Below are 21,711 nucleotides of genomic sequence, written 5' to 3' on the forward strand. Positions count from 1 at the left end.
AGGGTTACCAGGAGGAGGATTGGTTACCTTCAACACTGTAAATGTTGTTACATGTTAAGATGGACCTGACCAGGGTTACCAGGGGGAGGATTGGTTACCTTCAACACTGTAAATGTTGTTACATGTTGCAGATGGACCTGACCAGGGTTACCAGGGGGAGGATTGGTTACCTTCAACACTGTAAATGTTGTTACATGTTAAGATGGACCTGACCAGGGTTACCAGGGGGAGGATTGGTTACCTTCAACACTGTAAATGTTGTTACATGTTGCAGATGGACCTGACCAGGGTTACCAGGAGGAGGATTGGTTACCTTCAACACTGTAAATGTTGTTACATGTTGCAGATGGACCTGACCAGGGTTAACAGGGGGAGGATTGGTTACCTTCAACACTGTAAATGTTGTTACATGTTGCAGATGGACCTGACCAGGGTTACCAGGGGGAGGATTGGTTACCTTCAACACTGTAAATGTTGTTACATGTTGCAGATGGACCTGACCAGGGTTAACAGGGGGAGGATTGGTTACCTTCAACACTGTAAATGTTGTTACATGTTGCAGATGGACCTGACCAGGGTTACCAGGAGGAGGATTGGTTAACTTCAACACTGTAAATGTTGTTACATGTTGCAGATGGACCTGACCAGGGTTACCAGGAGGAGGATTGGTTACCTTCAACACTGTAAATGTTGTTACATGTTGCAGATGGACCTGACCAGGGTTACCAGGGGGAGGATTGGTTACCTTCAACACTGTAAATGTTGTTACATGTTGCAGATGGACCTGACCAGGGTTACCAGGGGGAGGATTGGTTACCTTCAACACTGTAAATGTTGTTACATGTTGCAGATGGACCTGACCAGGGTTACCAGGGGGAGGATTGGTTACCTTCAACACTGTAAATGTTGTTACATGTTGCAGATGGACCTGACCAGGGTTACCAGGAGGAGGATTGGTTACCTTCAACACTGTAAATGTTGTTACATGTTGCAGATGGACATGACCAGGGTTACCAGGGGGAGGATTGGTTACCTTCAACACTGTAAATGTTGTTACATGTTGCAGATGGACCTGACCAGGGTTACCAGGGGGAGGATTGGTTACCTTCAACACTGTAAATGTTGTTACATGTTGCAGATGGACCTGACCAGGGTTACCAGGGGGAGGATTGGTTACCTTCAACACTGTAAATGTTGTTACATGTTGCAGATGGACCTGACCAGGGTTACCAGGGGGAGGATTGGTTACCTTCAACACTGTAAATGTTGTTACATGTTGCAGATGGACCTGACCAGGGTTACCAGGGGGAGGATTGGTTACCTTCAACACTGTAAATGTTGTTACATGTTGCAGATGGACCTGACCAGGGTTACCAGGGGGAGGATTGGTTACCTTCAACACTGTAAATGTTGTTACATGTTGCAGATGGACCTGACCAGGGTTACCAGGGGGGAGGATTGGTTACCTTCAACACTGTAAATGTTGTTACATGTTGCAGATGGACCTGACCAGGGTTACCAGGGGGAGGATTGGTTACCTTCAACACTGTAAATGTTGTTACATGTTGCAGATGGACCTGACCAGGGTTACCAGGGGGAGGATTGGTTACCTTCAACACTGTAAATGTTGTTACATGTTGCAGATGGACCTGACCAGGGTTACCAGGAGGAGGATTGGTTACCTTCAACACTGTAAATGTTGTTACATGTTGCAGATGGACCTGACCAGGGTTACCAGGGGGAGGATTGGTTACCTTCCTTCAGAAAGTATTCATACCCCTTGACTTATTGATTCCCACGGGGGGCAGTATGAAAAATGTATGCACTCACTAACTGTAAGTCGCTCTGGATAAGAGCGTCTGCTAAAATGACTAAAATGTTTTTAAAAATGTGATGCAGGGTCTTTAGGATTCGGGGGGTATTACACTGACGTTACATGTTGCAGTGAGCCTTCATGTTAAACTGTTCCTCACCTCCACCACCTCGTCCTTCACCACCGACAGCTCTGTGCTGTTTCTGGCGACAAAGTCATACTTGGATTTGGCGAACAGTTTTGGCTGACCTCTGCTGCCGCGGGCCTCGTAGTTCCTGTTTACGTCAGAGGTTAGAGGTTAGGGGTCAGGGGTCAGGGGTCAGGGGTCAGACAGATGGACTAACTGTAGAATAGGGACTGATAATACTGAGGATGATGACACACATCGTATCCAATCGAACCATCATCATCCAAAACCACAACAGACCAAGGACATCTCAACGTTAGTTCAAAAAACAGGAAGTTCAAAAATACAGGACAGTACGACACTGTAGGATGACACTGCTACAAGCTACCTGCTTGTGGACATGTGACTGAATTGGGAACAAGCCAAACATGGACCACAGACACCTACAGACAGCTCCTACTGCTACTGACTGTCCCAGCCGAGGAGAAGCGGCCCAACTTTAACATCAGAGGTTAGAGAGAGAGAGCAGACGGACAGGGAGAGGATAGAGGGGAGCTGTGATTGATAAAGATCATTTACCCGTTGCACCCAGAGCCTCGTTGTTTTTATATACAGTAGAACCTATATTATAGAGTCAGAGTATTAGCCTGTTGGCCCATAAGAGGATAAGAATGGAGGATATTAATATCAATGGAAAGGGGAGAACACTGTGAATACAGACACACTGTTAGAGGATCCACAAGTCAAATCAGGTGTGAACCAATAGGGGAGAGATGAGAGATGAGATTGGCAGATTCTACACCAGTAGGAAAGAACTACTTCCTGTCCCTCATGCTGCTACCGTTAGCTAGATAGCTACTACCTGACGCTCATTATGTTTATTCAATCGTTAGCTAGCTAGCTACTCACTGGGATGTGATGTTTATTCTACCATTAGCTAGCTAGCTACTTCCTGGGATGTGATGTTTATTCTACCATTAGCTAGCTAGCTACTTCCTGGGATGTGATGTTTATTCTACCATTAGCTAGCTAGCTACTTCCTGGGATGTGATGTTTATTCTACTGTTAGCTAGCTAGCTACTTCCTGGGATGTGATGTTTATTCTACTGTTAGCTAACTAGCTACTTCCTGGGATGTGATGTTTATTCTACTGTTAGCTAGCTAGCTACTTCCTGAGATGTGATGTTTATTCTACTGTTAGCTAACTAGCTACTCACTGGGATGTGATGTTTATTCTACCATTAGCTAGCTAGCTACTTCCTGGGATGTGATGTTTATTCTACTGTTAGCTAGCTAGCTACTTCCTGGGATGTGATGTTTATTCTACTGTTAGCTAGCTAGCTACTTCCTGGAATGTGATGTTTATTCTACTGTTAGCTAACTAGCTACTTCCTGGGATGTGATGTTTATTCTACTGTTAGCTAACTAGCTACTTCCTGAGATGTGATGTTTATTCTACTGTTAGCTAACTAGCTACTTCCTGAGATGTGATGTTTATTCTACTGTTAGCTAACTAGCTACTCACTGGGATGTGATGTTTATTCTACTGTTAGCTAACTAGCTACTTCCTGGGATGTGATGTTTATTCTACTGTTAGCTAGCTAGCTACTTCCTGGAATGTGATGTTTATTCTACTGTTAGCTAACTAGCTACTTCCTGAGATGTGATGTTTATTCTACTGTTAGCTAACTAGCTACTCACTGGGATGTGATGTTTATTCTACCATTAGCTAGCTAGCTACTTCCTGGGATGTGATGTTTATTCTACTGTTAGCTAGCTAGCTACTTCCTGGGATGTGATGTTTATTCTACTGTTAGCTAACTAGCTACTTCCTGGGATGTGATGTTTATTCTACTGTTAGCTAGCTAGCTACTTCCTGGAATGTGATGTTTATTCTACTGTTAGCTAGCTACTCACTGGGATGTGATGTTTATGCTACCGTTTGCTAGCTAGCTACTCACTGGGATGTGACGTTTATGCTACCGTTAGCTAGCTAGCTACTCTCTGGGATGTGAAGTTTATGCTACCGTTAGCTAGCTAGCTACTCACTGGGATGTGATGTTTATAAACCAATAGTTGAGAGTGAGAGAGATGAGATTGGCAGATTCTACACCAGTAGGAAATAATATGTTTCTTAGTTGAGAGGGGACCGTTTTAGAGAAAGTAAAGTGTGTCCAGAGGGGCATTGGTTTTATAGACAGTAAAGCATGGCCAGTTCTTCAGGGCGTTGGGTTCAGTCAGGTGACCGCGGTGCAGTGTTACCGGTCTACGTGTCGTGAGACAGCCTGTTTGAAGGCCTGCACGGCCATGTCCTGGTCCAAGAGGGGCATGCGCTTGTAGGCCTTGGTGTCGAATGCATACCCTTGTGGATTGGGGAAGTCCTGTACACCCGGATTCTGGGGGAGAGAGAGAACACAAATACATCAGCTGAACTCATTGATGAAGAGACTGTGATTATTGATGAAGGGACTGTCGTTAATGATGAAGGGACTGTCGTTAATGATGAAGGGACTGTCGTTAATGATGAAGGGACTGTCGTTAATGATGAAGGGACTGTCGTTAATGATGAAGGGACTGTCATTAATGATGAACGGACTGTCGTTAATTATGAAGGGAGTGTCATTAATGATGAAGGGACTGTCATTAATGATGAAGGGACTGTCATTAATGATGAAGGGACTGTCGTTAATGATGAAGGGACTGTCGTTAATGATGAAGGGACTGTCGTTAATGATGAAGGGACTGTCGTTAATGATGAAGGGACTGTCATTAATGATGAAGGGACTGTCACTAATGATGAAGGGACTGTCGTTAATGATGAAGGGACTGTCGTTAATGATGAAGGGACTGTCGTTAATGATGAAGGGACTGTCGTTAATGATGAAGGGACTGTGATTATTGGAGCACAAAATAAAAGATACCTGAAACTTTTCAAAAGCTTGGAACACAAGTGAACTAACAAGTGAGACAGTCCCTCAGGGAAATGTCTGGTAGGTTAACTTGGCCCCACCCTGCTAGGTTGGACCCGTCTATGGAATCTGACAGTGTCTGCTTTGTCATGAAAACGATGTACCTCACTAGACAGTCTGTGTACCATCTCTTCCTGTCTCTGGATCGCAGAGTGGGTTAGGGGACAGGGTTTAGGGGTAAGGGGTTAGGGTTCAGGGTTCAGGGGTTAGCAGCTAGGGGTTTGGGGTGAGGGTTTAGGGGTTAGGGGCAGGGGTCAGGGTTCAGGGGTTAGCAGCTAGGGGTTAGGGGTGAGGGTTTAGGGGTAAGGGGTTAGGGTTCAGGGTTCAGGGGTTAGCAGCTAGGGGTTAGGGGTGAGGGTTTAGGGGTTAGGGGCAGGGTCAGGGTTCAGGGGTTAGCAGCTAGGGGTTAGGGGTGAGGGTTTAGGGGTTAGGGGCAGGGGTCAGGGTTCAGGGGTTAGCAGCTAGGGGTTAGGGGTGAGGGTTTAGGGGTTAGGGGCAGGGGTCAGGGTTCAGGGGTTAGCAGCTAGGGGTTAGGGGTGAGGGTTTAGGGGTTAGGGGCAGGGGTCAGGGTTCAGGGGTTAGCAGCTAGGGGTTAGGGGTGAGGGTTTAGGGGCAGGGGTGAGAGTTCAGGGGTTAGCAGCTAGGGGTTAGTGGTGAGGGTTTAGGGGCAGGGGTGAGAGTTCAGGAGTTAGCAGCTAGGGGTTAGTGGTGAGGGTTTAGGGGTTAGGGGCCAGAGTTTAGGGGTTAGGGGCTAGGGGTCAGGGTTCAGGGGTTAGAAGCTAGGGGTTGGGGTGAGGGTTTAGGGGTTAGGGGTGAGAGTTTAGGGGTTAGGGGCTAGGGGTTAAGGTTTAGGCATTGGGGTTAGCAGCTAGGGGTTAGTGGTGAGGGTTTAGGGGATAGAGGTTAGGGGCTAGAGGTCAGGGTGCGTACCTCTGTAGACAGCCTGTCTACCATCTCCTCCTGTCTCTGGATCTCAGAGTGGGTTAGGGTTTAGGGGTTAGGGGCTAGGGGTTAGGAGCTAGGGTTTAGGGGTCAAGGTTTAGGGGCTAGGGATTAGGGGCTAGGGGTCAAGGTTTAGGGGTCAGGGTTTAGGGGTCAGGGTTCATACCTCAGTAGACAGCCTGTGTACCATCTCCTCCTGTCTAAGGATCTCAGAGTGGGCGAAGGTCTGGGTCAGCTGATTCAGCTCTGCCTCTCGTGATTGGGGGACGAATGGAATCATGGGAGGTTCCCAACCGTCACGGAACTGCAGCGTACACGGAGGGAAGTAGTGGTCCTTAGGCCACTCCAACCTGGAGAAGGGGTAAGTGGGAGAGAGGGAGAGAGGTAGGAAGAGAGAGAGAGAGATAGGAGAGAGAGAGAGAGAGAGAGAGAGAGAGAGATAATAGAGAGAGAAAATAGAGAGAGAGAGAGAGAGAGAGATAGGAAGAGAGAGAGAGGAAGAGAGAGAGAGAGAGAGAGAATTGAGAGAGAGAGAGAGAGAGAGAGAGAGAGAGATAGGAAGAGAGAGAGAGGAAGAGAGAGAGAGGGAGAGAGAATTGAGAGAGATAGAGAATAGAGAGAGAGGGAGAGAGAGAGAGAGACAGAGAGAGAGTGAGAGAGAGAATAGAGAGAGAGAGAGAGAGAAGAGAGAGAGAGAGAGAGAGAGAGAGAGAGGAGAGAGAGAGGCATTGTTGATTTCAAAAAAGCTTTTGATTCAATTTGGCATGAGGGTCTGCTATACAAATGGATGGAAAGTGGTGTTGGGGGAAAAACATATTACTTTATAAAATCCACAAACAACAAGTGTGCGGTTAAATGGGAAAAAAACAGGGATGCAGTTTAAGCCCCACCCTCCTCAACATATATATCAACCAGGGATGAAGTTTAAGCCCCACGCTCCTCAACATATATATCAACCAGGGATGAAGTTTAAGCCCCTCCCTCCTCAACATATATATCAACCAGGGGTGCAGCTTAAGCCCCTCCCTCCTCAACATATATATGAACCAGGGGTGCAGCTTAAGCCCCTCCCTCCTCAACATATATATCAACCAGGGGTGCAGCTTAAGCCCCTCCCTCCTCAACATATATATGAACCAGGGGTGCAGCTTAAGCCCCTCCCTCCTCAACATATATATGAACCAGGGGTGCAGCTTAAGCCCCTCCCTCCTCAACATATATATGAACCAGGGGTGCAGCTTAAGCCCCTCCCTCCTCAACATATATATGAACCAGGGATGCAGCTTAAGCCCCACCCTCCTCAACATATATATCAACCAATTGGCGAGGGCACTAGAACAGTCTGCAGCACCCGGCCTCACCCTACTAGAATCTGAAGTCAAATGTCTACTGTTTGCTGATGATCTGGTGATTCTGTTCCCAACCAATGAGGGCCTACAGCAGCACCTAGATCTTCTGCACAGATTCTGTCAGACATGGGCCCTGACAGTAAATCTCAGTAAGACAAACATAATGGTGTTCCAAAAAAGGTCCAGTTGCCAGGACCACAAATACAAATTCCATCTAGACACCGTTGTCCTAGAGCACAAAAAAATGGGACAAACACCAAATTGAGACTCTGCATGCAGAATTCTGCTAAAATATCCTCTGTGTAAAACATAAAACATGCATGAAGAGCAGAATTAGGCCGATACCCGGTAATTATCAAAATCCAGAAAAGAGCCGTAAAATTCTACAACCACCTAAAAAGGAAGCGATTCCCCAAACCTTCCATAACAAAGCCATCACCTACAGAGAGATGAACCTGGAGAAGAGTCCCCTAAGCAAGCTGGTCCTGGGGCTCTGTTCACAAACACAAACAGACCCCACAGTGCCCCAGGACAGCAACACAATTACACCCAACCACATCATGAGAAAACAAAAAGAGAATTATTGACACATTGGAAAGAATTAACAAAAAAACAGAGTAAACTAGAATGCTATTTGGCCCTAAACAGAGAGTACACAGTGGCAGAATACCTGACCACTGTGACTGACCCAAACTTAAGGAAAGCTTTGACTATGTACAGACTCAGTGAGCATAGCCTTGCTATTGAGAAAGGCCGCCGTAGACAGACATGAGAAGACAGGCTATGTGCACACTGCCCACAAAATGAGGTGGAAACTGAGCTGCACTTCCTAACCTCCTGCCAAATGTATGACCATATTAGAGACACATATTTCCCTCAGATTACAGCGATCCACAAAGAATTCGAAAACAAACCCAATTTTGATAAACTCCCATATCTATTGGGTGAAATACCACAGTGTGCCATCACAGCTGCAAGATTTGTGACCTGTTGCCACAAGAAAAGGGCAACCAGTGAAGAACAAACACCATTGTAAATACAACCCATATTTATGTTGATTTATTTTCCCATTTGTACTTTAACTATTTGCACATCATTACAACACTGAATATAGACATAATATGACATTTGAAATGTCTTTATTCTTTTGGAACTTTTGTGAGTGTAATGTTTACTGTTAATATTTATTGTTTATTTCACTTTTGTTTATGATCTATTTCACTTGTTTTGGCAACGTTAACACACGTTTCCCATGCCGATAAAGCCCTTAAATTGAAATTGAATTGAATTGAATTGAGAGAGAGAGACAGAAGAGACACAAATGGTGATTGAGAGAGAACAGTAAGTTCATCAGTAAGTGAACAGATGATGCTTTAATAAAGAGGTTGGAGACTGATATCACCATTAAACCCACGTTAACCAAACATTCACCCCCTATGGCCCCATGTTAACCCCATTGTAACCTTTAACCTCCTACCTGCACTTGGTCCACCCCTCCCCCAGGGCAACCCACAGGTGTCTTTCCTCGGCCGTCCCAGCTGAGTGCAGGAAGTCTATAGCCTCTCTGGTCAACAGAGGAACCACCACACTCTTAGCCAGCGCTGTCCCTCCAGAGGTCTGGATCACCTGAAGGAGACAAGAAGAGGTTAAAACCATTACCCTAACCCTCACCCCTAACCCTAACCCTAACCCTCACCCCTAACCCTAACCCTAACCCTCACCCCTAACCCTAACCCTAACCCTCACCCCTAACCCTCACCCCTAACCCTAACCCTAACCCTCACCCCTAACCCTAACCCTAACCCTAACCCTCACCCCTAACCCTAACCCTAACCCTCACCCCTAACCCTAACCATTACCCTAACCCTCACCCCTAACCCTAACCCTAACCCTCACCCCTAACCCTAACCCTAACCCTCACCCCTAACCCTAACCCTCACCCCTAACCCCTAACCCTAACCCTAACCCTCACCCCTAACCCTAACCCTAACCCCTAACCCTAACCCTAACCCTCACCCCTAACTACACTGGCTTGCGAAAGTATTCACCCACTTTGGCATTTTTCCTATTTTGTTGCCTTACAACCTGGAATTAAAATGATTCTTTTGGGGGGTTTGTATCATTTGATTTACACAACATGCCTACAACTTTGAAGATGCAAAATTTTTTTGGGGTGAAACAAACAACAAATAAGACAAAAAAACAGAAAACTTGAGCGTGCATAACTATTCACCCCCCCAAAGTCAATACTTTGTAGAGCCACCTTTTGCAGCAATTACAGCTGCAAGTCTCTTGGGGTATGTCTCTATATGCTTGGCACATCTAGCCACTGGGATTTATGCCCATTCTTCAAGGCAAAACTGCTCCAGCTCCTTCAAGTTGGATGGGTTCCGCTGGTGTACAGCAATCTTTAAGTCATACCACAGATTCTCAATTGGATTGAGGTCTGGGCTTTGACTAGGCCATTCCAAGACATTTCAATGTTTCCCCTTAAACCACTCCAGTGTTGCTTTAGCAGTATGCTTAGGGTCATTGTCCTGCTGGAAGGTGAACCTCCGTCCCAGTCTCAAATCTCTAGAAGAATGAAACAGGTTTCCCTCAAGAATTTCCCTGTATTTAGCGCCATCCATCATTCCTTCAATTCTGACTAGTTTCCCAGTCCCTGCCGATGAAAAACATCCCCACAGCATGATGCTGCCACCACCATGCTTCACTGTGGGGTGGTGTTCTCGGGGTGATGAGAGGTGTTGGGTTTGGTGTCTTTGTTGCCTCTCTGATTAATGCCCTCCTTGCCTGGTCCGTGAGTTTTGGTGGGCGGCCCTCTCTTGGCAGGTTTGTTGTGGTGCCATATTCTTTCCATTTTTAATAATGGATTTAATGGTGCTCTGTGGGATGTTCAAAGTTTCTGATATTTTTTTATAACCCAACCCTGATCTGTACTTCTCCACAACTTTGTCCCTGACCTGTTTGGAGAGCTTCTTGGTCTTCATGGTGCCGCTTGCTTGGTTGGTGGTGCCCCTTGCTTAGTGGTGATGCAGACTCTGGGGTCTTTCAGAACAGGTGTATATATACTGAGATCATGTGACAGATCATGTGGCACTTAGATTGCACACAGGTGGACTTTATTTAACTAATTGTGTGACTTCTGAAGGTAATTGGTTGCACCAGATTTTATTTAGTGGCTTCATAGCAAAGGGGGTGAATATATATGCACGCACCAATTTTCCGTTTTTATTTTTTTTCGAATTTTTTGAAAGAAGTACTTTTTTTCATTTCTCTTCACCAATTTGGACTATTTTGTGTATGTCCATTACATGAAATCCAAATAAAAATTAATTTAAATTACAGGTTGTAATGCAACAAAATAGGAAAAACGCTGTCACGGATTCTGCCGAGGCTGCTCCTCCTCCTTGCTCGGGCAGGCTTCGGCGTTCGTCGTCCCCGGAGAACTAGCTGCTGCCGATCGATGTTTCGGTGTTTGTCTAGTTTAGTCTGTATTGTTTACACCTGTTCCCCATTATGTTTGATTGTATGCCCTATATTTACCCCTGTCTCTCATTTGGATTTTGTGTGTGATTGTTTCTTTGTGACGTGTGTCGTTGGTGAGCGGGTTAGTTCCTCCCTGTGTGGAGGTATTCTGTTTCGTGTTCTTTGCATTCTGAGTAAAGTACGTTTCCGAGAGTTCTGTGTCCTGCGCCTGACTTCTTCCACTGCATTTCACTGACATTCGTGACAGAATCACACACCACGACATGGAGTCAGCAGGAGCGGCGGTGCCAACGGGATCACTGGAGGAGCGCGTTTTACAACAGGCGGCTATGCTCCAGGATCTTGGTACCGCCATGGAAGGGGTGATGAACACCTTGAGGCGATGGGAAAGAGGAGGTTTGCCCACACCTCCTCCAACGATACCACCACCATCAGCCACTCCCATCGTTTCACATCTGGAGGCCAGTGGGATTCGGCTCTCGCTCCCGAGGGCTTATGATGGCACCACGGCCGGGTGTCAGGGTTTCCTGCTCCAAGTGGAACTCTACCTGGCAACCATCCACCCGGTGCCCTCGGGATACAAGAGTGTGTCCGCCCTCATCTCCTGTCTGTCCGGCAAGGCGCTGGAGTGGGCCAACGCCGAGTGGGGGGGAATAGACGCCGCTACAGTAAACTATGCAGAGTTCTCCCGCCGCTTCAGGACGGTGTTCGATCATCCCCCAGAGGGGAAGGCGGCGGGTGAGCGTCTGTTCCACCTCAGACAGGGGAAGAGGAGCGTGCAGGAGTTCGCACTGGACCTCCGGACTCTGGCTGCCAACGCGGGGTGGAATGAGAGGGCCCTCATCGACCACTACAGGTGTAGCCTGAGGGAGGACGTTCGTCGAGAGTTGGCCTGCAGGGACACCAACCTAAACTTCGATCAGCTGGTGGACATGTCGATTCGCCTAGATACCCTGTTGGCTACCCGCGGACGTCCGGAGTCGGGGCCGTCCATTCCATCCCCCAGCACTTCCGAGCCAAGCCCTATGGAGCTCGGGGGTGCTGGTGCTAGGGAGACTAGGAGGGAGACCAGGAGAGAGGCCGTCTCCTGCACCAACTGTGGCCGCAGAGGACACACTGCGGTTCGGTGCTGGGGAGGGTCTCCTAGGAATCGAGGCAGCAGGCAGCGCACTGATGAGTAATTCCAGGTGAGTAAGCACCCAACTCACCCAGAGCTCTCTGCTGATCATATGTGTATTAAAGTTGTGTTTCCCGAGGTTTCTCCTCACTCCCAGCATAAGGCGCTAGTAGATTCAGGCGCAGCTGGGAATTTTATCGATCGCCATTTCACATATAAGTTAGGGATCCCTATTGTACCAGCCGATGTGCCCTTCCCCATCCATGCCCTAGATAGCCGTCCTTTGGGGTCGGGATTGATTAGGGAGGTCACAGCGCCACTTAAGATGAAGACGCAGAAGGGCCATGAGGAGATTATACAGTTGTATTTGATTGACTCTCCTGCGTTTCCTGTGGTGTTGGGGCTTCCCTGGTTAACATCTCACGACCCCAACATTTCATGGCAACAGAGGGCTCTCAAGGGATGGTCTGATCAGTGTGTGGGGCGGTGTGTAGGTGTTTCCGTAGGGGCAACGACGGTGGAAAGTCCGAACCAAATGCCCACAATGCACATTCCTCCTGAGTATGCCGATTTGGCACTCGCCTTCTGTAAGAAGAAGGCGACTCAATTACCACCTCATCGACAGGGGGATTGTGCGATAGACCTCCAGGTTGGCGCTGCGCTTCCTCGTAGTCATGTGTATCCTCTGTCTCAGGAGGAGACGGCAGCTATGGAGACATACGTCACCGAATCCTTGAGACAGGGATACATACGTCCGTCCACTTCCCCTGCGTCCTCGAGTTTCTTTTTTGTGAAGAAGAAGGATGGGGGTTTACGCCCGTGTATTGATTACCGTGGTCTCAATCAGATTACAATTAAATACAGCTATCCTCTCCCTCTGATTGCGAGTATGACGGAGTCATTACACGGGGCGCGATTCTTCACAAAATTGGATCTCAGGAGCGCTTACAACCTGGTGCGCATTAGGGAGGGAGATGAGTGGAAGACAGCATTCAGTACCACCTTGGGTCACTATGAGTACCTCGTCATGCCATACGGTTTAATGAATACTCCTTCAGTCTTCCAATCATTTGTGGACGAGATTTTCCGGGATTTGCATGGACAGGGGGTAGTGGTGTATATTGATGACATTCTAATATACTCCGCTACACGAACCGAGCATGTGTCCCTGGTACGTCGGGTGCTGGGTAGACTGTTGGAGCATGACCTGTATGTGAAGGCGGAGAAATGTCTGTTTTTCCAGGAGTCCATCTCCTTCCTGGGACATCGGTTGTCCGCGTCAGGGGTGGAGATGGAGATTGACCGCGTTTCAGCCGTGCGTAATTGGCAGACTCCCACTACGGTTAAGGAGGTGCAGCGTTTTTTGGGGTTTGCCAATTACTACCGGAGGTTTATCCGGGGCTTTGGACAGGTAGCAGCTCCCATCACCTCCCTGCTAAAGGGGGGCCCGGTGCGTTTGCAGTGGTCGGCTGAGGCGGTCAGGGCGTTTAGACATTTGATGGACCTGTTCACCTCGGTTCCGGTGCTGGCACATCCGGATCCCTCTTTGGCGTTCCAAGTTGAGGTGGATGCGTCCGAGGCGGGGATCGGTGCTATACTGTCTCAGCACTCGGGCACGCCTCCAAAACTCTGCCCCTGTGCTTTCTATTCCAAGAAGCTCAGTCCGGCGGAACGCAATTATGACGTGGGGGACAGGGAGCTGCTAGTGGTGGTTCAAGCCCTGAAGGTGTGGAGGCATTGGCTTGAGGGGGCTAAACACCCTTTTCTCATTCTGACTGACCATCGTAACCTGGAGTACATCCGGGCAGCGAGGAGACTGAACCCTCGTCAGGCTAGGTGGGCCATGTTTCTTTCCCGGTTTGTATTTAAGCTCACGTATATCCCAGGGTCACAGAACGTTAAGGCAGACGCCCTGTCCCGACGATATGACACAGAGGAGAGGTCCATTGAGCCCACTCCCATACTGCCGGAGTCTTGTCTAGTGGCACCGGTGGTGTGGGAGGTCGATGCGGAAATCGAGCGGGCGTTACGTACCGACCCTACTCCCCCAGAGTGTCCAGAGGGGCGGAGGTACGTGCCGCTCGAGGTACGTGATCGACTGATATATTGGGCCATTTAAAGTCCTGAGGAGATTGAAAGAGGTATGTTATAGGTTACAATTGCCTATTAATTACCGCATTAACCCCTCATTCCATGTGTCTCTCCTCAGGCCGGTGGTAGCTGGTCCACTCCAGGAGAATGAGATACGAGAGGCTCCTCCGCTCCCACTAGACATCGAGGGGGCTCCGGCGTACTCAGTCTGTTCCATCGTGGAATCGAGGCGTCGGATGGGGGGTCTGCAGTATCTTGTGGAGTGGGAGGGGTACGGTCCGGAGGAACGGTGCTGGGTCCCTAGGAGGGACATCCTAGATCCCTCCCTGTTGAGGGATTTCCACTGGAGTCATCCGACTCGCCCTGCTCCGCGTCCTCCTGGCCGTCCCCGAGGCCGGGGTCGGCGCACGGGTCAAGGGGGGGGTACTGTCACAGATTCTGCCGAGGCTGCTCCTCCTCCTTGCTCGGGCAGGCTTCGGCGTTCGTCGTCCCCGGAGTACTAGCTGCTGCCGATCGATGTTTCGGTGTTTGTCTAGTTTAGTCTGTATTGTTTACACCTGTTCCCCATTATGTTTGATTGTATGCCCTATATTTACCCCTGTCTCTCATTTGGTATTTTGTGTGTGATTGTTTCTTTGTGACGTGTGTCGTTGGTGAGCGGGTTAGTTCCTCCCTGTGTGGAGGTATTCTGTTTCGTGTTCTTTGCATTCTGAGTAAAGTACGTTTCCGAGAGTTCTGTGTCCTGCGCCTGACTCCTTCCACCGCATTTCACTGACATTCGTGACAAACGCCAAGGGGGATGAATCCTTTAGCAAGTCAGTGTACTAGGCTCTTAGCCAGCTCAGTACCACCAGGTCTGGATCAAATGGGGGGAATCTGGCTTAACCATACTTAACAGAGTAGAGCAATCTGTCTCTCACCATCCTGAGTGGTGTGAACAGGAAGTGGACCAGGTCATCAGCGCTGGGGTTCTGGATGTGGGACTTCAACTTCCCCTGGAGGAGAGACAAGGGAAAGTCATACAAACATTTGTTTTGAATAAAACAAATGTTAGATCTATATATTAAATAACATCATTCATCTTTGGTGTCTTACCAGCAGGTTGAAGGCATGTTTGAACTTCTGGAAACAGTCAACAAACTCCTCCTGAGTGGGAGGCTTGGCTCGCAGTGTTAGTACTCCCTCTGGTGGACAGAGAGACATGACAGGGAACATACAGTATTACAGTAGCATAGTCACAATCTACTTAAGGGAACAGTAACAAGGTCATGGACTGTAGAATCAAAATCAGGACCAGGCCAGGTGGACTACAAACTAGGTCTAAAGAACTACAGCACCCACCTCCGGGTCCCTTCTTCTTGTTCTTTTTAGATTTCTTCCTCTTGGAGAGCTCGTTGAAGGACTCGGCTGCTTTCTGCAGTTTGTTCACGAAGAACTCAATGTCGTCCAGAATGTGGTTGAGGATTTGCTGCAAGAGAAGACAGTAGTGTTTAAAAGACACACAGCCACAGACAGACTTACTTAGTTACTCACTAAATGAAGTCATGTCATGTAATGTAGGTGTGATTGATGTCCAACAGTCGCTGCCAGGCTCAACATTAGCTGTGTTGTTGCTGACTGGAGATGCTGCTACAGTCGCTCAACATTAGCTGTGTTGTTGCTGACTGGAGATGCTGCTATGGTCAATTAGTGTGAAACACTGTGACTTTCCGTTGCTTCAGCAATCGCTGTTTATCTCTTCTCCGTCTATTTTCCAAGCTTGGCAAAGATATTTAAAAGAATAGCGTGGGAGAGGAGGGTAGTACATCGTACTGTATCACGTTCTGCATTTACTTTGGAAGGACTTTCATTCTGTAATGATTAACTACAGAACAGACTACTGATCTCCAGCTCCTAATAGTGGTGTATCCTTGTTGTTACTAGAGAACAGACTACTGATCTCCAGCTCCTAATAGTGGTGTATCCTTGTTGTTACTACAGAACAGACTACTGATCTCCAGCTCCTAATAGTGGTGTATCCTTGTTGTTAATACAGAACAGACTACTGATCTCCAGCTCCTAATAGTGGTGTATCCTTGTTGTTAATACAGAACAGACTACTGATCTCCAGCTCCTAATAGTGGTGTATCCTTGTTGTTAATACAGAACAGACTACTGATCTCCAGCTCCTAATAGTGGTGTATCCTTGTTGTTACTAGAGAACAGACTACTGATCTCCAGCTCCTAATAGTGGTGTATCCTGGTTGTTACTACAGAACAGACTACTGATCTCCAGCTCCTAATAGTGGTGTATCCTTGTTGTTACTAGAGAACAGACTACTGATCTCCAGCTCCTAATAGTGGTGTATCCTTGTTGTTACTAGAGAACAGACTACTGATCTCCAGCTCCTAATAGTGGTGTATCCTTGTTGTTACTAGAGAACAGACTACTGATCTCCAGCTCCTAATAGTGGTGTATCCTTGTTGTTACTAGAGAACAGACTACTGATCTCCAGCTTCTAATAGTGGTGTATCCTGGTTGTTACTACAGAACAGACTACTGATCAACAGCTCCTAATAGTGGTGTATCCTTGTTGTTACTACAGAACAGACTACTGATCTCCAGCTCCTAATAGTGGTGTATCCTTGTTGTTACTAGAGAACAGACTACTGATCTCCAGCTCCTAATAGTGGTGTATCCTTGTTGTTAATACAGAACAGACTACTGATCTCCAGCTCCTAATAGTGGTGTATCCTTGTTGTTACTAGAGAACAGACTACTGATCTCCAGCTCCTAATAGTGGTGTATCCTTGTTGTTACTACAGAACAGACTACTGATCTCCAGCTCCTAATAGTGGTGTATCCTGGTTGTTACTAGAGAACAGACTACTGATCTCCAGCTCCTAATAGTGGTGTATCCTTGTTGTTAATACAGAACAGACTACTGATCTCCAGCTCCTAATAGTGGTGTATCCTTGTTGTTACTAGAGAACAGACTACTGATCTCCAGCTCCTAATAGTGGTGTATCCTTGTTGTTACTAGAGAACAGACTACTGATCTCCAGCTCCTAATAGTGGTGTATCCTTGTTGTTACTACAGAACAGACTACTGATCTCCAGCTCCTAATAGTGGTGTATCCTTGTTGTTAATACAGAACAGACTACTGATCTCCAGCTCCTAAGAGTGGTGTATCCTTGTTGTTACTACAGAACAGACTACTGATCTCCAGCTCCTAATAGTGGTGTATCCTTGTTGTTAATACAGAACAGACTACTGATCTCCAGCTCCTAATAGTGGTGTATCCTTGTTGTTACTACAGAACAGACTACTGATCTCCAGCTCCTAATAGTGGTGTATCCTTGTTGTTAATACAGAACAGACTACTGATCTCCAGCTCCTAATAGTGGTGTATCCTTGTTGTTACTAGAGAACAGACTACTGATCTCCAGCTCCTAATAGTGGTGTATCCTTGTTGTTACTAGAGAACAGACTACTGATCTCCAGCTCCTAATAGTGGTGTATCCTTGTTGTTACTAGAGAACAGACTACTGATCTCCAGCTCCTAATAGTGGTGTATCCTTGTTGTTACTACAGAACAGACTACTGATCTCCAGCTCCTAATAGTGGTGTATCCTTGTTGTTAATAGAGAACAGACTACTGATCTCCAGCTCCTAATAGTGGTGTATCCTTGTTGTTAATACAGAACAGACTACTGATCTCCAGCTCCTAATAGTGGTGTATCCTTGTTGTTACTAGAGAACAGACTACTGATCTCCAGCTCCTAATAGTGGTGTATCCTTGTTGTTAATACAGAACAGACTACTGATCTCCAGCTCCCTAAGAGTGGTGTATCCTTGTTGTTAATACAGAACAGACTACTGATCTCCAGCTCCTAATAGTGGTGTATCCTTGTTGTTAATACAGAACAGACTACTGATCTCCAGCTCCTAATAGTGGTGTATCCTTGTTGTTAATACAGAACAGACTACTGATCTCCAGCTCCTAATAGTGGTGTATCCTTGTTGTTACTAGAGAACAGACTACTGATCTCCAGCTCCTAATAGTGGTGTATCCTTGTTGTTACTACAGAACAGACTACTGATCTCCAGCTCCTAATAGTGGTGTATCCTTGTTGTTAATACAGAACAGACTACTGATCTCCAGCTCCTAATAGTGGTGTATCCTGGTTGTTACTACAGAACAGACTACTGATCTCCAGCTCCTAATAGTGGTGTATCCTTGTTGTTAATACAGAACAGACTACTGATCTCCAGCTCCTAATAGTGGTGTATCCTTGTTGTTACTACAGAACAGACTACTGATCTCCAGCTCCTAATAGTGGTGTATCCTTGTTGTTACTACAGAACAGACTACTGATCTCCAGCTCCTAATAGTGGTGTATCCTTGTTGTTACTACAGAACAGACTACTGATCTCCAGCTCCTAATAGTGGTGTATCCTTGTTGTTAATACAGAACAGACTACTGATCTCCAGCTCCTAATAGTGGTGTATCCTTGTTGTTACTACAGAACAGACTACTGATCTCCAGCTCCTAATAGTGGTGTATCCTTGTTGTTAATACAGAACAGACTACTGATCTCCAGCTCCTAATAGTGGTGTATCCTTGTTGTTACTAGAGAACAGACTACTGATCTCCAGCTCCTAATAGTGGTGTATCCTTGTTGTTACTAGAGAACAGACTACTGATCTCCAGCTCCTAATAGTGGTGTATCCTTGTTGTTACTAGAGAACAGACTACTGATCTCCAGCTCCTAATAGTGGTGTATCCTTGTTGTTACTACAGAACAGACTACTGATCTCCAGCTCCTAATAGTGGTGTATCCTTGTTGTTACTAGAGAACAGACTACTGATCTCCAGCTCCTAATAGTGGTGTATCCTTGTTGTTACTAGAGAACAGACTACTGATCTCCAGCTCCTAATAGTGGTGTATCCTTGTTGTTAATACAGAACAGACTACTGATCTCCAGCTCCTAATAGTGGTGTATCCTTGTTGTTACTACAGAACAGACTACTGATCTCCAGCTCCTAATAGTGGTGTATCCTTGTTGTTACTAGAGAACAGACTACTGATCTCCAGCTCCTAATAGTGGTGTATCCTTGTTGTTACTACAGAACAGACTACTGATCTCCAGCTCCTAATAGTGGTGTATCCTTGTTGTTAATACAGAACAGACTACTGATCTCCAGCTCCTAATAGTGGTGTATCCTGGTTGTTACTAGAGAACAGACTACTGATCTCCAGCTCCTAATAGTGGTGTATCCTTGTTGTTAATACAGAACAGACTACTGATCTCCAGCTCCTAATAGTGGTGTATCCTTGTTGTTACTACAGAACAGACTACTGATCTCCAGCTCCTAATAGTGGTGTATCCTTGTTGTTACTACAGAACAGACTACTGATCTCCAGCTCCTAATAGTGGTGTATCCTTGTTGTTAATACAGAACAGACTACTGATCTCCAGCTCCTAATAGTGGTGTATCCTTGTTGTTAATACAGAACAGACTACTGATCTCCAGCTCCTAATAGTGGTGTATCCTTGTTGTTACTACAGAACAGACTACTGATCTCCAGCTCCTAATAGTGGTGTATCCTTGTTGTTAATACAGAACAGACTACTGATCTCCAGCTCCTAATAGTGGTGTATCCTTGTTGTTACTAGAGAACAGACTACTGATCTCCAGCTCCTAATAGTGGTGTATCCTTGTTGTTACTAGAGAACAGACTACTGATCTCCAGCTCCTAATAGTGGTGTATCCTTGTTGTTACTAGAGAACAGACTACTGATCTCCAGCTCCTAATAGTGGTGTATCCTTGTTGTTACTAGAGAACAGACTACTGATCTCCAGCTCCTAATAGTGGTGTATCCTTGTTGTTACTAGAGAACAGACTACTGATCTCCAGCTCCTAATAGTGGTGTATCCTTGTTGTTAATACAGAACAGACTACTGATCTCCAGCTCCTAATAGTGGTGTATCCTTGTTGTTACTACAGAACAGACTACTGATCTCCAGCTCCTAATAGTGGTGTATCCTTGTTGTTACTAGAGAACAGACTACTGATCTCCAGCTCCTAATAGTGGTGTATCCTTGTTGTTACTACAGAACAGACTACTGATCTCCAGCTCCTAATAGTGGTGTATCCTTGTTGTTAATACAGAACAGACTACTGATCTCCAGCTCCTAATAGTGGTGTATCCTGGTTGTTACTAGAGAACAGACTACTGATCTCCAGCTCCTAATAGTGGTGTATCCTTGTTGTTAATACAGAACAGACTACTGATCTCCAGCTCCTAATAGTGGTGTATCCTTGTTGTTACTAGAGAACAGACTACTGATCTCCAGCTCCTAATAGTGGTGTATCCTTGTTGTTAATACAGAACAGACTACTGATCTCCAGCTCCTAAGAGTGGTGTATCCTTGTTGTTAATACAGAACAGACTACTGATCTCCAGCTCCTAATAGTGGTGTATCCTTGTTGTTAATACAGAACAGACTACTGATCTCCAGCTCCTAATAGTGGTGTATCCTTGTTGTTAATACAGAACAGACTACTGATCTCCAGCTCCTAATAGTGGTGTATCCTTGTTGTTACTAGAGAACAGACTACTGATCTCCAGCTCCTAATAGTGGTGTATCCTTGTTGTTACTACAGAACAGACTACTGATCTCCAGCTCCTAATAGTGGTGTATCCTTGTTGTTAATACAGAACAGACTACTGATCTCCAGCTCCTAATAGTGGTGTATCCTGGTTGTTACTACAGAACAGACTACTGATCTCCAGCTCCTAATAGTGGTGTATCCTTGTTGTTAATACAGAACAGACTACTGATCTCCAGCTCCTAATAGTGGTGTATCCTTGTTGTTACTACAGAACAGACTACTGATCTCCAGCTCCTAATAGTGGTGTATCCTTGTTGTTACTACAGAACAGACTACTGATCTCCAGCTCCTAATAGTGGTGTATCCTTGTTGTTACTACAGAACAGACTACTGATCTCCAGCTCCTAATAGTGGTGTATCCTTGTTGTTAATACAGAACAGACTACTGATCTCCAGCTCCTAATAGTGGTGTATCCTTGTTGTTACTACAGAACAGACTACTGATCTCCAGCTCCTAATAGTGGTGTATCCTTGTTGTTAATACAGAACAGACTACTGATCTCCAGCTCCTAATAGTGGTGTATCCTTGTTGTTACTAGAGAACAGACTACTGATCTCCAGCTCCTAATAGTGGTGTATCCTTGTTGTTACTAGAGAACAGACTACTGATCTCCAGCTCCTAATAGTGGTGTATCCTTGTTGTTACTAGAGAACAGACTACTGATCTCCAGCTCCTAATAGTGGTGTATCCTTGTTGTTACTACAGAACAGACTACTGATCTCCAGCTCCTAATAGTGGTGTATCCTTGTTGTTACTAGAGAACAGACTACTGATCTCCAGCTCCTAATAGTGGTGTATCCTTGTTGTTACTAGAGAACAGACTACTGATCTCCAGCTCCTAATAGTGGTGTATCCTTGTTGTTAATACAGAACAGACTACTGATCTCCAGCTCCTAATAGTGGTGTATCCTTGTTGTTACTACAGAACAGACTACTGATCTCCAGCTCCTAATAGTGGTGTATCCTTGTTGTTACTAGAGAACAGACTACTGATCTCCAGCTCCTAATAGTGGTGTATCCTTGTTGTTACTACAGAACAGACTACTGATCTCCAGCTCCTAATAGGGGTGTATCCTTGTTGTTAATACAGAACAGACTACTGATCTCCAGCTCCTAATAGTGGTGTATCCTTGTTGTTACTACAGAAC

General features: G+C 46.2%; 1 protein-coding gene across 1 annotated transcript in view; it reads right to left on the reverse strand.

The window, feature by feature from the left end:
- Positions 1–21,711, reverse strand: part of LOC121561582 (epidermal growth factor receptor kinase substrate 8) — a gene marked incomplete at its 5' end in the record, with an annotated part of 53,879 nt that overhangs the window by 22,250 nt on the left and 9,918 nt on the right. Inside the window, 7 exons of the mRNA XM_045219446.1 lie at positions 1,974–2,088; positions 4,203–4,336; positions 6,018–6,201; positions 8,678–8,826; positions 14,818–14,892; positions 14,993–15,081; positions 15,239–15,365. Of these exons, the coding sequence (XP_045075381.1) occupies positions 1,974–2,088; positions 4,203–4,336; positions 6,018–6,201; positions 8,678–8,826; positions 14,818–14,892; positions 14,993–15,081; positions 15,239–15,365 (873 nt within the window). The remainder of the gene's footprint in view (positions 1–1,973; positions 2,089–4,202; positions 4,337–6,017; positions 6,202–8,677; positions 8,827–14,817; positions 14,893–14,992; positions 15,082–15,238; positions 15,366–21,711) is intronic.

This window comes from Coregonus clupeaformis, unplaced genomic scaffold (genome assembly GCF_020615455.1).
Source record: "Coregonus clupeaformis isolate EN_2021a unplaced genomic scaffold, ASM2061545v1 scaf2382, whole genome shotgun sequence".
In the NCBI taxonomy this organism is placed as follows: Eukaryota; Metazoa; Chordata; class Actinopteri; order Salmoniformes; family Salmonidae; genus Coregonus; species Coregonus clupeaformis.